Source organism: Mustela nigripes, chromosome 6 (assembly GCF_022355385.1).
Source record: "Mustela nigripes isolate SB6536 chromosome 6, MUSNIG.SB6536, whole genome shotgun sequence".
In the NCBI taxonomy this organism is placed as follows: Eukaryota; Metazoa; Chordata; class Mammalia; order Carnivora; family Mustelidae; genus Mustela; species Mustela nigripes.
In genome coordinates this window covers 100,469,439-100,485,594 of record NC_081562.1, presented here as the reverse complement: position 1 = coordinate 100,485,594, position 16,156 = coordinate 100,469,439, and the positions used below count along the sequence as shown (strand labels likewise).

Genomic DNA, 16,156 nt, shown 5'->3' with positions numbered 1-16,156 from the left:
GGACTCGATCCCAGGACCCTGAGATCATGACCTGAGCCGAAGGCAGCGGCCCAACCCACTGAGCCACCCAGGCGCCCTATGCTTTCTTTTTTTAAATAAAGATTTTATTTATTTGTTTGACAGAGAGAGAGCAAGAGAGGGAACACAAGCAGGGGGAGTGAGAGAGGGAGAAACAGGCTTGAAACCTGATATTGGGCTTGATCTCAGGACCTTAGGATCAGGACCTGAGCCAAAGGTAGACCCTTATTGACTGAGCCACCAGGTGCCCCACAAACAAGTTTTTTAACAGCGATAACAGGAACTTATTTGACTAGTTCACCGAGGTAGAATAAAAGTTGTGTGTCTGCATTGTTTTTTATATTTATTTATTTAAGATTTTATTTATTTGACAGAGAGAGAGACACACACAGGGAGAGAGGGAACAAAAGCAGGGGGAGTGGGAGAGAGAGAAGCAGGCTGTCTGCTGAGCAGGGAGCCTGATGTGGGGCTTGAGCCCAGGACCCTGGGATCATGACCTGAGCTTAAGGCAGACGCTTAATGACTAAGCCACCCAGGTGCCCCTGTTTTTATTTTTTTAATTTTTAAATTTTTAAAAAAGATTTTATTTATTTGAGAGAGAGAGAGAGATAGCATGAATAGGGAGAGGGAGAAGCAGACTCCCCACTGAGCAGAGACCCTCCCCTCCCCACTCCACCTCTCCACCCACCTACCCTGCCCCTGCAACATGGGGCTCTATCCCAGGACTCTGAGACCATGACCTGAACCTAAGGCAAACGCTTAACTGACTGAGCCGCCCAGGCACCCCTGCACTGTTTTTAATGTTGATAATTCTACAGACATGTCTATTTTAATTAAACCAACAATTGTAAACTAGCTTTTAATTACTAAAGATTACCTCAGATCATGTGAACCTGAAAAGTGTTTGGTTTAATTTTTACTACATTTCTAATAACTTTGGGAATATATAATTCATATAGGCACTTAATTTTCTTTAGCCCCATTAAATAGAGTTCTTCCACAAATTAATTTTGACAATGCCATCTGGAGGTAGAAAATGCCACACATATATATAGATATAGACACATGTAAACATCCATACAGATGCAAAGACCTTATAGTTTGCAATTTTCAGTTACTTCCATGAGATGGGTATGATAATGCAAAACTTACTAGCTTATAATGAACAGTTGGAAAAAGTTAAGATTACCTGCTCGGATGGCTAAAGCTTTTTATAAATATTAGTGGTGAGGGGTGCCTGGGTGACTTAGTGGGTTAAGCCTCTACCTTAGGCTCAGGTCATGGTCTCAGGATCCTGGGATTGCATCTGGCTCTCTTCTCAGCGGGGAGCCTGCTTTCCCCTCTCTCTCTGTCTGCCTCTCTCCCTACTTGTGATCTCTCTCTCTCTCTGTCAAATAAATAAATAAAATCTTAAAAATATATATTAGTGGTGAGACACAATCTTTTTCATTTGTCAAAGTCTCATTTCTCCCCCTTTTGCTTTTCTTATGAAGAATTACCTCCCTAAAGTTTATAGATAGGCAGAATACTTACATCTCAAAGGCACAGGGAAAGAATGCAAGTTCCTCTAAGAATTATTTCCTGAAGCCAAAAATTTTTACAGTACTTACAAGCCTTTTGAGATAAATAGGGAAGGTTTGGGGATTGATATAAGAATAGGTGGATTTTGCACTATTTCTAGAGAAGGTAAAGGCAGCTGCTCTCAATTCCCCAAGGAACTGGGTTGTAGCCTAAATGATAGCGAGAAACCCACCTGGCCATCCAATCACGTTATCTTCAAATTGCTCCAGAACCCTCTCCGGACACAAAGTTTCATCTTAGCATAAGGGAGAAGGCTGAAAAACTTAAAAGAAATCCTTTTAGGATTGCCTGGGTGGCTCAGTCGGTTAAGCATTTGATTTCAGCTCAAGTCATGATGTCAGGGTTCTGGAAAGGAGCCCGCAGACTCTGCTCTCAGCAGGGAGTCTACCTGTCCCTCTACCCCTCCCCCAGGGCTTGCTCTCTCTATCAAATCAATAAATAAAATCTTTTAAAAAATCCTTTTAAAGCCCCTTGGACTCTAGAGGTAGCCACAAAGAGGGTGCAAGAGATATTTTTTCTTTCCCTACTCCATACTACACTCAGAGATACAGAACTGACTCTGGTAGGAGTTCTCACCTTGAGCTGGCTTCTGCCAGTTTTTCCAGGATCCCATCTGTATGGAGCTTGGGTATCTACCAGAATTTGGCAAAGTTTTCCAAAAGCTTTAATTTTAGTTTTCCCTTGGCTGCTTCAAGTGAATAACATGGCCCTTTACTAAAAAAATCCCATAGAGTCCCAATGACTCTGGGAGGGGTCCAGACAGACAAAAGGGAGGGGCTCCCTTTTGAGGATAGTATGGGGGTATCTGTAAGGTCACTCAGCTGGCCGACTTTTATTTACGGTCTTGTAGTCTCTTCAGAGTGGAAAGCCAGTTCAGGCGGAGGATTACTAGAATGAGCACTCAAATAAAGGACCGAGGGGCTCAGTAGGAGTTACATCACTCTTATAGTCCTTTGTTTTAGGAATACCTTTTAAGGAAGGCATTTTGGAATTTTGAAACTTTTTTTTTTAATCATGATAAGTGTACTCTTTAATCCCACCCCCTTGTTCCCCCATCCCCCCAACCCCTCCCCTTTGGTAACCATCAGTTTGTTCTCTCTAGTTAAGAGCCTACTTCTTGGTTTCTCTCTTTTGTTCTTTGCTTGTTTGTTTTGTTTCTTAAATTCCACCTACGAGTGAGATCATATGGTGTTTGCTTTTCTCTGACTGACTTATTTTGCTTAGTATAATACTCTCCAGTTTCATCTGTGTTGTTCCAAATGGCAAGATTTCATTCTTTTTTGTGACTCAATAATATTCCATTATATATATACCATATCTTCTTTATCCATTCATCTATCAATGGACACTTGGGCTGCTTCTATATCTTGGCTAGTGTACATAATGCTGCAGTAAACATAGGGGTGAATGAATCCCTTTGAGTTAGTGTTTTTGCATTTTTTTAAAGTTTTATTTATTTATTTATTTTGTAACCTCTGTATCCAACATGGGACTCAAACTCATGACTCTGAGATCAAGAATCGCATGCTCTTCTAACTGAACCAGCCAGGCACCCCGTGTTCTTGTATTTTGGGGTAAATACCTAGGAGTGCAATTCCTGGGTTGGAAGGTAGTTGTATTTCTAATTTTCTGAGGAACCTCCATATTGTTTTCCACAGCGGCTGCACCAGTTTGCATTCCCACTAACAGTGCAAGAGGGTTCTTTTTCCTCCACATACTCACCAACACTTGTTGTTTCTTGTGTTTTTGAGGTTTGATTTAGCCATTCTGACAGGTGTGAGGTGATAATACATTGTAGTTTTGATTTGCATTGATTTGCATTTCCCTGATGATGAGTGATGTTGAGCATCTTTTCATGTGTCTGTTGGCCATCTGTATGTCTTCTTTGGAGAAATGTCTGTTCATGTCTTTTGCTCATTTTTTAATTGGACTGTTTGATTTTGGGGCACTGAGTTGTATCAGTTCTTTATATATTTTGGTTATGAATCCTTTATCAGATATGTCATTTGTAAATACCTTCTTCCATTTCATAGGTTGCCTTTTAGTTTTGTTAATTGTTTCCTTTGCTGTGCAGAAGCTTTTTATTTTGATATAGTCCCCATAGTTTATTTTTGCTTTTATTGCCCTTGCCTCAGGAGATATCTCTAGAAAAATGTTGCTATGGCCAGTGTCAGAGAGATTACTGCCTGTGCTCTCTTCAAGGATTTTTATGGTTTCATGGTGGGTGGGAGATGGACTAAATGGGTGATGGGCATTAAGGAGGGCACTTGTTATGATGAGCACTGGGTGTAATATGTAACTGATGAATCATTAAATTCTACTCCTGAAATCAATATTATACTATATGTTAACTAAATAGAATTTAAATTAAAATTTAGGAGGGAAGGGTTTTAATGGTTTCAGTCTTACATTTAGGACCTTTGTTTTTTTTTTTATAAGATTTTATTTATTTATTTCTCAGAAAGAGAGAGAGGGCATGAGTGAACACAAGCAGGGGGAGCAGCAGTCAGAGGGAGAAGCAGGCTCCCTGCTGAGCAAGGAGCCTGATGTGGGACTCAATCCCAGGACACTGGAGTCATGACCTGAGCTGAAGGCAGGTGCCCAACTGACTGAGCCAGCTAAATGATGATATAATTGCAGTTATTTCTGGGTTTTTTGCTCTATTCCACTGATCTATGCTATTTGAGGTCTTTTGTGGTTTCACACAAATTTTAGGATTGTTTGTTCTAGCTCTGTAAAAATCACTATTGGTATTTTCATAAAGATTGCATTAAATCTATAGATTGCTTTGGGTGGTACAGACAATTCATTTTATTAAATTTTTTGTTGTAATTTTATTTAATTTTTAAGTAATCTCCATACCTAACATAGGGCTTGAACTCATGACCCCAAGATCAAGAGTTGCATGCTCCTGACTGAGCCAGCCAGATGCCTTAGTATAGACATTTTAAAAATACTTGTTCTTGGGGCACCTGGGTAGCTCAGTGGGTTAAAGCCTCTGCCTCTGCCTTTGGCTCAGGTCCTGATCCCAGGATCCTGGGATCAATCCCAGGGTCCTGGGATCAAGCCCCGCATAGGGCTCTCTGCTCAGCAGGGAGCCTGCTTCCTCCTCTCTCTCTGCCTGCCTCTGTGCCTACTTGTGATCTCTATCTGTCAAATAAATAAATAAAATCTTTAAAAAATATATTTGTTCTTCCAATCCATGAGCATGGAATGTCTTACCATTTCTTTGCCTCATCTTGAATTTTTTTCATCAGTGTCTCATAGCTTTCAGAGTACACGTCTTTCACCTCTTTGGTTAAGCTTATTCCAAGATATTTTATTGGTTTTGGTGCAGTTGTAAATGGGATTGTTTTCTTAATTTCATATTCTGCTGCTTTATTAGTATATAAGAATGCAACAGATTTCTGCACATTGATTTTGTGTCCTACAATTTTACTGAATTCATTTATCAGTTCTAGTGTTCTTTTTGGTGGAGTCTTTAGGTTTTTCTATATATAGTATCATGTCATCTGCATATAGTTTTACTTCTTCCTTACCAATTTGGATGCCTTTTATTTATTTAGGTTGTTTAATTGCTGTGGCTTGGACTTATAGTACTATGTTGAATAAAAGGGGTAAGAGTAAACATCCTATGGCCCAGAAGCCATAAATATCTATTAAAATGATCAAATCTTACTAAAAACAACCTAAGATTGGGGTGCCTGGGTGGCTCAGTTGTTAAGCATCTGCCTTTGGCTTGGATCATGATGCCAGGGTCCTGGGATCCTGCTCCCTGCTGGGTGAGAAGCCTGCTCCTCCCTCTCCCACTCCCTCTGCTTCTGTTCCCTCTCTCACTGTGTCTCTCTCTGTCAAATTAAAAAAAAAAATTAAAAAGAAAGAAAGAAAGGGGTTCCAAGGAGCTGTACAAAAGGATAGGTTTTAAAGGCAGAGAGTGGGCCAAAGAAAAGTTTATTAGCAGAGAGTGCAAATTTCAGGCAAGGTCACCCTCCTAAGAGGGACAGAAAGGGTGTATCAGGCAGACTTCCTTACTAGTGCTGACCAGGTAGGTAACTCTAGACTGACTGGTGAAAGATTACATTCCTAGGAGAGTCTTGGTTGGCAGATGTTAGGATTAGGCTTAAGTGACTCCATTTTGGGCCTTTTGTCTCATTTTTAATGAGTAATAATAAATTGTCCTCTATTCTTTTTTTTTTTTTAAGATTTCATTTATTTATTTGACAGAAAGATAGAGATGACAAGTAGGCAGAGAGGCAGGCAGAGGGAGAGGGGGAAGCAGGCTCTCTGCTGAGCAAGAAAGCCCAATGTGAGACTCAATCCCAGGACCCTGAGATCATGACCTGAGCTAAAGGCAGAGGTTTAACTCACGGGGCCATCCAGGTGTCCCAAATCTTTCTCTACTCTTGATTTTATTTCTCAGTTACCTTCTCCAGAGGCAACATTTTTTAAAAGATTTTTTAATTAATTGATTTATTTGACAGAGAGAGAGAGATCATAAGCAGGCAGAGAGAGGGGGAAGCAGGCTCCCTGCTGAGCAGAGAGCCCAATTGAGCTCAATACCCAGACCCTGAGATCATGACCTGAGCCTAAAGCAGAGGATTAACCCACTGAGCTACCCAGGTGCCCCAGAGAAGCAACTTTTAACCAGTTTTTGTGTTTCCTTCAAGAGATGATCTATCCATATATGTATACAGTCCCTTCTTCTCTTACATAAAATAAATTCATCATATACATGTATGTATATATGTATATGTATGCATTGAGTGCTTACAAGTACCAAGTAATGTTCTACATTAGATGCTGGGGATATAATATAGTGGAAAACAAAAGAGACCTTCAGGTAGTGCTTCTAACCTTGCTTTCTTTCTTTTAAATTAGATATTTTGAAGGTTGTTCTATATTCATATGCATGTGTGTTTATATATCTATATCTGTCTGTCTCTATTTCTACCTCATTTCTTTTCAGTGACTGCGAGTTCTTCTTCATAATTATACCATGATTTATTTGACTGACCCATATTGTCGCACATTCAGGCTGTTTTCAGTTTATTGCTATCACAAACAGTGAATCAAACTGTGTATCTCCGAACACATATGCAAATGTGTCTTCGTAAGATAAATTCCTAGAAGTGAAATTGGTGGACCAGGTCAGCTTCATCTTTAGATATCTTTGTGTTATGCAAATTTTTTTCAAATGGCATCTGCTATACAATTTGACTATATATTAATTTGCACCTTCCAATACGTTACTTCCTTTATGTAAATTTTATTGATGTTACTGTTTTTTTCCTCCACATTTAAGAAGTATTACATACTCATTACAGAATATTTGGCAAATGCAAAAAAGAATAAGGAAGAAAATCAAGTGCATGCATACTTCCACCATTCAGAGATATCCTCTGTTAACATTTTGATATATTTCTTTCCAAGCTTTGTTCAGTGTGGATAATGTAATAGATATATTTTTACATAGATGATATCATGCTGTATTACCTTTTATCTTACTCCTCTATAACATTTTATCATGATGGGACAATCAATTATTAGACTAATTTTTAAAAATAATCTCCCAAAGTTTAACAAATACAAAATTATAACTCTTTTATGTAGTAATAGCTACTCTGGAAAATTTACTTGACAGAAATAAGATTGTGAATAGTTCATGATATTTGTGCAAGGATGTTGTTATAAGCATTGCTTATAATACACAAGAATAAAATTCAACTAAATATCCATTAATGAGGAAAGAATTGAACTATGGTACAATGATGGAAAATTATTCAGGTAATGAAAAAAATAAGGGCTTTTAGGAGAATGGAGACATATGTATTAGTCAGCTTAGGCTGCCATAACAAAATACCATAAACTAGGGGGCTCCAACAATGGAAATTTATGTTTTCACTGTACTGTAGGCAAGAAGTTCAAGATTAGGGTGTCAACACCGTTGGGTTCTGGAAAGAACTCTCTTCCTGGCTTACAGGTAGTGCCTTCTTGCTGTGTCTTCACATAGCAGAGACAGAGAGGAAGAAAGCTCTCCGGCATCTTTTCTTATAAGGGCACAAATTCCATCATGAGGACCTCATGACCTCATACAAATGTAAATCTAATTACCTTTCAAAGGCCCCATCTCCAAATACCAGCACACTGAGTGTTCAAACTACAACATATGAATGGGGGGCAGGGGGATACAGTGCAGTCCATAGTAACTTACTTTGTGCTAAGCACACTAAGTACAATAGAAAACCCTGGACACAGAACTAACATAAGAAGACTCTGGAAGCTGTAGAGAAGAGGACAGACTGGTAGAGACCCCAGTGTCAGAGGAACAACAAGGTGGTGTGTTTTCTTTTACCTTGTATATTCTAATCTTGGAACTAAAGAAGTCAGCAGCTTGGAAACCTCAATGGACACAGACAAAAATAAGCTTCAACAAAAAGCCTGCTCTCTCTAACTAGGGGACCAGAAAAGGAGCAACCTAGAAAGACAAAATACTTTTAGATGATAACTGCTCTCCTTCTGTCAATCACCAGAAGAAAAACAGTGGCTCCTTCCCATGCCAGAAGAGGCTGAGTAGGGAGCCTAAACTTCTACCCTCCTGGGGCTATTGAGGCACCCCAATACCCCCACAGGTCCCAGTAGAAACCTGGGCCATTCATTCCCTTCAGCCAGTGGCAAGTGTTCTCAACCTCCTGCACAGTCAGTAAAGATCACATAAGAAGCCTGGATTTCACCTCCACCCAGCAGACATGGGGCACCCCTCCTTGCTGGATGGTTTTCAGAGGAGGTCTAGTAGAGAGTCAAGACTTCCACCATCACTCCACAATAACAAAGCCACAATCATAGGATTTATGGAGATCATGTAGGCAGCTAGAAATTCTACCCCTGCCCAGTTATAAGGAGCATCCCTTTCTAGTGGCAAAGGAGAATGAGAGGGAAACCTAGATTTCTATCTCTATCTGGCATTAGTAAGCTAGCACCACTCTCTTCCCTTGTTAGAGTGATGTCAAAGAAAGCCAGTTAAGATAGAAGGCTCAAATAAGATCCAAAATCTCATTACATAACACTCACATGTCCAGGTTCCAATAAAAAGTCATTCATGAAGGGCACCTGCCTGGCTCAGTCAGAGGAGCATGTGATTTTTGATCTCAGGACCATGGGTTCAAGTCCCACATTAGGTGTAGAGATTACTAAAAAAAAATAAATGAACTAAAAAAAAAAAGTTATTTTTTAAAAAATCATTCATGATACCCAAAACCAGGAAGATCTCAAGTGGGATGAAAAAAAAAGAATCAGTGAATGTCCACACTGAGATGAAAGAGATATTGGAATTCTGCGACAAAGATTTTAAAGCAGTCACAGTAAAAGATCCTTCGGCAAGCAATTACAAACATACTTGAAACCAATGAACCAAGAAGTAAAAGATATAATAAAAGAAGAACACATGGAAATTTTGGAACTGAAAAATATAACAACCAAAGCACAAAGATCAGTGGATGGACTCAACAACAAAATGAAAAGGGTAGAGGAGGGAGCCAGTGAGCTGCAAAATAGAATAGTAGAAATTGTGCAGTCTGGGGTGCCTGGGTGGCTCACTCATTAAGTGTCTGCCTTCCACTCAGGTCATAATCCCAGGGCCCTGGGATCAAGCCCCACATCGGGCTTCCTGCTCAGCGGAGAGCCTGCTTCTCCCTCTCTCACTCCTCCTCCTTTTTCCCTCTCTGTCTCTTTCTGGCAAATAAATAAAAAAAATATATATATGCAATCTGATCAACAGAGAGAAAAAAAACTGGGAAAAAAATGAACAAAGCCTAGGGACCTGTGAGACTATAACAGATGATCTAGTATTTGTGTCAATGGAGTCCCATAAGGAGAGGAAAAAGAAAATGGGGCTGAAAAAAACATTTGAAAAAAAAAATGGCTGAAATGTCCCAAATTTGGTAAGATATTTAGCCTATAGATTCCCTCTCTCCGTGTCTTTCTCTCTGTCAAGTAAATGAATAAAATCCAAACAAAAATAATAATATTTGAAATTATGCAGTGTGTTCTCTGACCACATGGAATCAAACCAGAAATCAATAACAGAAATCTAACGGGAAAATCTCCACACACTTGAAAACAACACATTTTCAGTATTCTGTGGGTCAGTAGTGAAGTCTCAAGAGAAAAAGAAAAGCACATTAAATTGAGTAAAAAAACTTTTTTTTAAAGATTGTATTTATTTATTTTTTAGAGAGCAGGGAGGAAATTGGGGGTGGAGCAGAGGGAGAGGGAGAGAGAGAATCTTTATTTTTCTTTTTTTAAGATTTTATTTATTTATTTGACAGAGAGAGATCACAAGTAGGCAGAAAGGCAGGCAGAGGGGGAGGGGGAAGCAGATTCCCCGCTGAGCAGAGATCCTGATGCAATTTGGGGTTCCATCCCTGAGTTCATGACCTGAGCCAAAATCAAGAGTCAGACGTTTAACCAACTGAGCCATTCAGGGGCCCCAAACTGAGTGAAAATTTAAAAAGCATCTAAAAAAATCTTACAACTCATATTATACTTAATAATGAAAGACTGAATGCTTTCCTCTAAGAATCGGAACAGAGCAAAGATATCTGCTTTACTCCCTGTATTCAACATAGTACTGCAACCCCTAGCCAGTGCAATAAGGCAAGAAAAGTATACAAAAAAAATAGTAATTAGAAAAGAAGAAATAAAACTGTTCTAATTTGCAAATGACAAAGAATCTATATTTTTAAAAAAACTCTTAGAATCGACCTATGAGTTTAGTAAGGTTACAGAAGTTAAGAGGGGGGCGCCTCGGCGGGTCAGTCATTAAGCACCTGCCTTTGGCTCAGGTTGTGATCCCAGGATTCTGGGATCCAGTCGGATCCGGCTCTTTGCTCAGTGGGAAGGCTGCTTCTCCTTCTCCCATTCCCCCTGTTTGTGTTCCCTCTCTTGCTGTGTCTCTCTGTCAAATAAATAAATAAAATCTTAAAAAAAAAAAAAAAAAAGAAGAAGAAGAAGATGAGCAGGGTGCCTGGGTGGCTTAGTGGGTTAAAGCCTCAGCCTTCAGCTTGTCATGGTCTTGGGGTCCTGAGATCAAGCCCCATGTTGGGCTCTCTGCTCAGCAGGGAGTCTGCTTCCTCCTCTCTCTCTGCCTGCCTCTCTACCAGCTTGTGATCTCTGTTTATCGAGTGAATAAAAAAAAATCTTTTAAAAAAAGATGAGAAAAATACAAAAACCTATTGTTTTCCTGTATCCTAGCAATGAATATGTGTGTACAGAAATTTAAAAAATAATGCTATTTACAAATGCTCAAAAAATACTTAGGTAGGGACGCCTGGGTGGCTCAGTTGGTTAAGCAGCTGCCTTCGGCTCAGGTCATGATCCCAGCGTCCTGGGATCGAGTCCCACATTGGGCTCCTTGCTCGGCAGGGAGCCTGCTTCTCCCTCTACCTCTGCCTGCCATTCTGTCTGCCTGTGCTCGCTCTCTCCCCCTCTCTCTCTGATAAATAAATAAAATCTTTAAAAAAAAAAATACTTAGGTAAATGTAACAACATGCACAGGATTTGTATGCTAAAGACTACACAATACTGATGAAAGTAGTCAAAGAAGATCTAAACAAATAGAGACATGCCATATTTATAAGTGGAAGACTTAACACTGTAAATTTGTCAGTTCTCCCCACATTGATATACAGGTTTAACACAATTCCTATCAAAGTCCTAGCAAGATTTCTTTTGTAGATATAAATAAGATTATTCAAAAATTTATAGGGAAAACCAAAGAACTCAAAGAACTAAGCCAATTCTCCAAAAGGAGAATAAAGTAGGAGAACTCAGTCTATCTGCTTTCAAGACTTATTATATATCTAGAGTAATCAAAGTTATGTGGTATTGGTCGAGGGGTAGACACATAGATCTATGGAGCAAAATAGAGAACCCATAAATAGACCCTCATAAATACGTCCAACAGACTTTTTTTTTTTTTAATACAAAGGTGTATTGAAGGAAAGATAGCATTTTCAACAAATGGTGCTAGAATAATTGGACATCCATAGGTAAAAAACAATCATCAGCAACAACAAACCCTTGACCTAAGTCTCACACCTTAGTTAAAAACTCAAAATGGGGCAGCCGCCCTTCGCGCCTCTCCTCGCCGACGCCATGCTGCAGTTCCTGCTTGGATTTACTCTTGGCAACGTGGTTGGAATGTATCTGGCTCAGAACTATGACATTCCAAACCTGGCTAAAAAACCAGAAGAAATAAAAAAGGACTTGGATGCCAAGAAGAAACCCCCTAGCTCATGAGGCGGACTCCAGCACTGCCTTCTGGATATACCGATTCTGCTGTTCTTGAGGGCCTCCTTACCATCTGAACCAAAAGTTTTTGTTTTAAATTCCAGCCTCAATAATTTTCCTGTTAGATCCTGCATTGCCTGAGAGCACAGATGGGGCCACAAGTTAAGAACCACCCTTTTCCAGCTTCCTCACCTGTCCCTTCCTCCTTCCAGCCACTTGAGACGGCCTAAGACTGGAATTATGGTGCTAGATTAGTAAATGTGACCTTTAATTACTAAAAAAAAAACAAAAACAAACAAACAAAAAAACTCAAAATGGACTATGAACTTCAATGTAAAATTATAGACCATACGAGAGAACTTTCAGGACCTAGACTGGGCAAAGAGTTCTTAAACTTGATACCAAAAGCACAGTCCCTAAAAGGAAACGTGCATAATTTGGTCTTCATCAAAATTAAAAACTTTGCTCTCCAAAAGTCTACTAAGAAGAGGAAAAGATAATTTATTAAATGTAAGAAAATACATGCAAACGACCTATCCAACAAAGGACTAGTGCCTAGAACATGTAAACAACTCTCAAAACTCAATACCAAGCCCCCCCCCCAAAACAAACCCCAATCCAATTAGAAAATGGCCAAAAGGTATGAACAGATATTTTACCAAAGAGGATATAGAGATGAGAAAAAGCACGTGAAAATGTCTTCAACATAATTAGTCATTAAGGAAATGCAAATCGGCACCACGATGAGGTATCATACACAGAATGGCCAAAATAAAAAATAATAACAATACTAAATGCTGGTGAAGATGAAGAGAAACTGGTTTACTCTGGCATTGTTGGTGGGAGTATATAATGATACAGCCATTCTGGAAAAGAAGTTTGGCAGTTTCTTTTTTTTTTTTTTTAAGATTTTATTTTATTTTATCTGACAGACAGAGAACACAACTAGGCAGAGAGGCAGGCAGAGAGAGAGGCCGAAAGAGAGGAGGAAGCAGGGTCCCAGTCAAGCAGAGATGCGGGGCTCAATCCCAGGACTCGATCCCAGGACTCTGGGATCGCGACCCAAGGCGAAGGCAGAGGCTTTAACCCACTGAGCCACCCGGGCGCCCCGTGTTTGGCAGTTTCTTAAGAGCTAAACATGCAACAACCCAACAATTGCCCTCCTGGGCATTTATCCTGGAGAAATGTAATGAAGATTTATGTTGACCCAGAAATTTGTATATAATTGTTTATAGTAAATTTACTCATAATAGCCAACAAATAGAAACAATGCAAATGTCCTTCAGTGGATGACTGGTTATATCTATACAATGGAATACTTTTCAGCAGTAAAAAGAATGAACTATAGATATATACAGCAACCTGAAAAAAAAAGTCAATCCAAAAAAAAAAAGTCAATCAAAAAAAATTTTTAAAAAGTCAATCCAAAAAATTAACTAAAAAAAGTTAATACTGAAGGTAATATACTGTGTAATTCCATTTATATAACATTCTTGAAATGACAGATTATAGAAATGGAGTAATTACTGTATTAATTACTGTAATTAATGATTACAGAAGCTAAGGGAGGGAGAGGTTTGGAATCTAGGGTCTGGGGTTGAGGGAAGGAGATATGGCTAGAAAAAGGCAACATCCTTGTGGTGTTGAAAATGTTGTGTATTGGGGCGCCTGGGTGGCTCAGTGGATTAAAGCCTCTGCCTTCCGCTCAGGTCATGATCCCAGGGTCCTGGGATTGAGCCCCACATCGGGCTCTCTGCTCAGCAGGGAGCCTGCTTTCTCCTCTCTCTCTGCCTGCTTCTCTGCCTACTTGTGATCTCTGTCTGTCAAATAAATGAATAAAATCTTAAAAACAAAAAAAAGAAAATGTTGTGTATCTTGACTGTATCAATGCTAATATCCTGGTTGTGATGTTCTACAATTTTACAAGCTATTACCATTGGGGTAACCTGGGTAAAGGGTACTTGAGATTTCTGTATTATTTCCTATAGTTATATTGAAATAAAAATTTTGATTTAGAAGATCAAGAATAAAAAGATTAGCTCTCATAATTTCAAAATAAAACAAACAAAAAATGAAGCTCCATGTGTATATGCTTAGAAGGATATCTAACATATTTTAAGTGGGCGGAGTAAGTTTATGTTAATATAATGCCGTTTTAAAGATTTATTTATTTATTTGAGAGAGAGAGTGGGGGGGGAGGGGCAGAGGGAGAGAATCTTCAGGCAGACTTCCTGCTGAGCATGGAAGCCAATGCAGGGCTCAATCCCATGACCCATGTGATCATGACCTGAGCTGAAACCAAGAGTTGGATGCTTGGGGCACCTGAGTGGCTGAGTTGGTTAGGCCATCTGCCTTCAGCTCAGATCATAATCCCGGGATCCTGGGATAGAGCCCCGTGTCAGGCTCCTTGCTCAGTGGGGAGTCTGTTTCTTCCTCTCCCTCTACCTGCTGCTCCCCCTGCTTGTGCTCTCTCTCTCTCTGTCGAATAAATAAAATATTTTTTTTAAAAGGTCAGATGCTTAACTGACTGAGCCACCCAGGTACCTCAAAAACAATCTCATTCTAATTTAAAAACTCCATATATTTGTATGAGCAAAGAAAAAAGTATGGAGGAATCCACACCAAACTGTTTACAGTAATATTAGAAGGGTAGGCAAAGGAAAAGGGAAGATATGAGTTTGTATAAATTTTGTAATTCACAACTAAAAAGTCAAGACTATTCTCATGCAACTTTTAAAATGTTATTTTATGTTATTATAAAATATGTTATTTTATATAACATATAAAATATTTTATTTTACATATACATATAAATACACATAAAATATGTTATTTTACTTTTAAAATATATTAAAATATGTTATATAAAATATGTTATTACTATAATATTTCCATTTCATTAAAACTTGTTTTAATACAATTGCACCAAAAATAATAAGATACCTAGGAATAAACCCAACCAAAAAGGTGAAAGACCTGTACTCTGAAAAATACAAAACACTGATAAAGAAATTGAAGATGACACAAAGAAATGGGAAAACATTCCACATTCACAGATGGGAGGAGCAAATATTGTTAAAATGTCTGTACTACCCAAAGCGATCTGCAGATTCAATGCAATTCCTATCAAAATACCAACGGCAGTTTTCACAGAATTAGATCAAGCGATCCTAAAATTTGTATAGGCCATGGAAGACCCCGAATAGCCAGAGCAATCTGGAAAAAGAAAAGCAAAGCTGGAGGCATCACAATTCCAGATTTCAAGTTATATTACAAAGCTGTAGTAATCAAAACAGTATGGTATTCGTATAAAAATAGACCCATAAATCAATAAACCAGAATAGAAAATCCAGAAGTATTACAAGCTATTACAAGCTATAACTCACAATTATATGGTCAATTAATCTTTGACAAAGAAGGCAAGAATATCCAATGGGAAAAAGACAGTCTCTTCAACAAACGGTGCTGGGAAAACTGGACAGCCACATGCAGAAGAATGACACTGGACCACTTTCTTACACCATACACAAAAGTAAACTCAAAATGGCTTGAAGACCTCAATGTGACACCTGAAACCATAAAAATCCTAGAAGAAAACACAGGCAGTAACTTCTCTGACATCGGCTATAGTGACTTCTTTCAAAAATGTCTCCTGAGGCAAGGGAAATAAGAACAAACATAAACTATTGGAGCTACATCAAAATAGAGCTTCTGCACAGTGAAGGAAACAATCAGCAAAACTAAAGGGCAACCTATGGAATGGGAGAAGGTATTTGCAAATGACATATCCGATTAAGAGTTGGTATCCAGAATATATAAAGAACTGATACAACTCAACACCCAAAAAGCAGATAATCCTTTCTAAAATGGGGCAAAAGACCACAGACATTTCTCTGAAGAAGACAGACAGATGACCAACAAGCATATGAAAAGATGCTCAAGGTCACTCATCATGGGGAAAATGCAAATCAGAACCACAATGCCTTATCACCTCGCACCAATCAGAATGGCTAAACCTAACACCAACAACCTGAGAAACAACAAGAGTTGGGTGAGGATGTGGAGAAAAAGGAACCCTCTTGCACTGTGGGTGGGAATGCAAACTGGTGCAGCCACTGTGGAAAACATTATGGAGATTCCTCAAGAAGTTAAAAATAGGGCATCTGGGTGGCTCTGTTGGTTGAGCAACTGCCTTCGGCTCAGGTTGTGATCCTGGAGTCCTGGGATCGAGTCCCACATGGGGCTCCCAGCTCCGGGGGGAGTCTGTTTC

At 39.1% G+C, this 16,156-nt stretch overlaps 2 protein-coding genes across 4 annotated transcripts in view; both read left to right on the top strand.

Moving 5' to 3' along the window:
* Positions 1-16,156, top strand: part of CD4 (CD4 molecule) — a 40,892-nt gene that overhangs the window by 16,132 nt on the left and 8,604 nt on the right. The window lies entirely within an intron of this gene.
* LOC132019917 (short transmembrane mitochondrial protein 1-like) lies at positions 11,652-12,163 on the top strand. The gene has a single exon (XM_059403686.1). It carries the CDS (start codon positions 11,713-11,715, stop codon positions 11,893-11,895), a length of 183 nt encoding a protein of 60 aa, XP_059259669.1. The 5' UTR covers positions 11,652-11,712; the 3' UTR covers positions 11,896-12,163.

Coding starts and splice junctions, on each gene's coding strand:
- LOC132019917 (XM_059403686.1), top strand. CDS start 11,713: ATGGGGCAGCCGCCCTTCGCGCCTCTCCTCGCCGACGCCATGCTGCAG.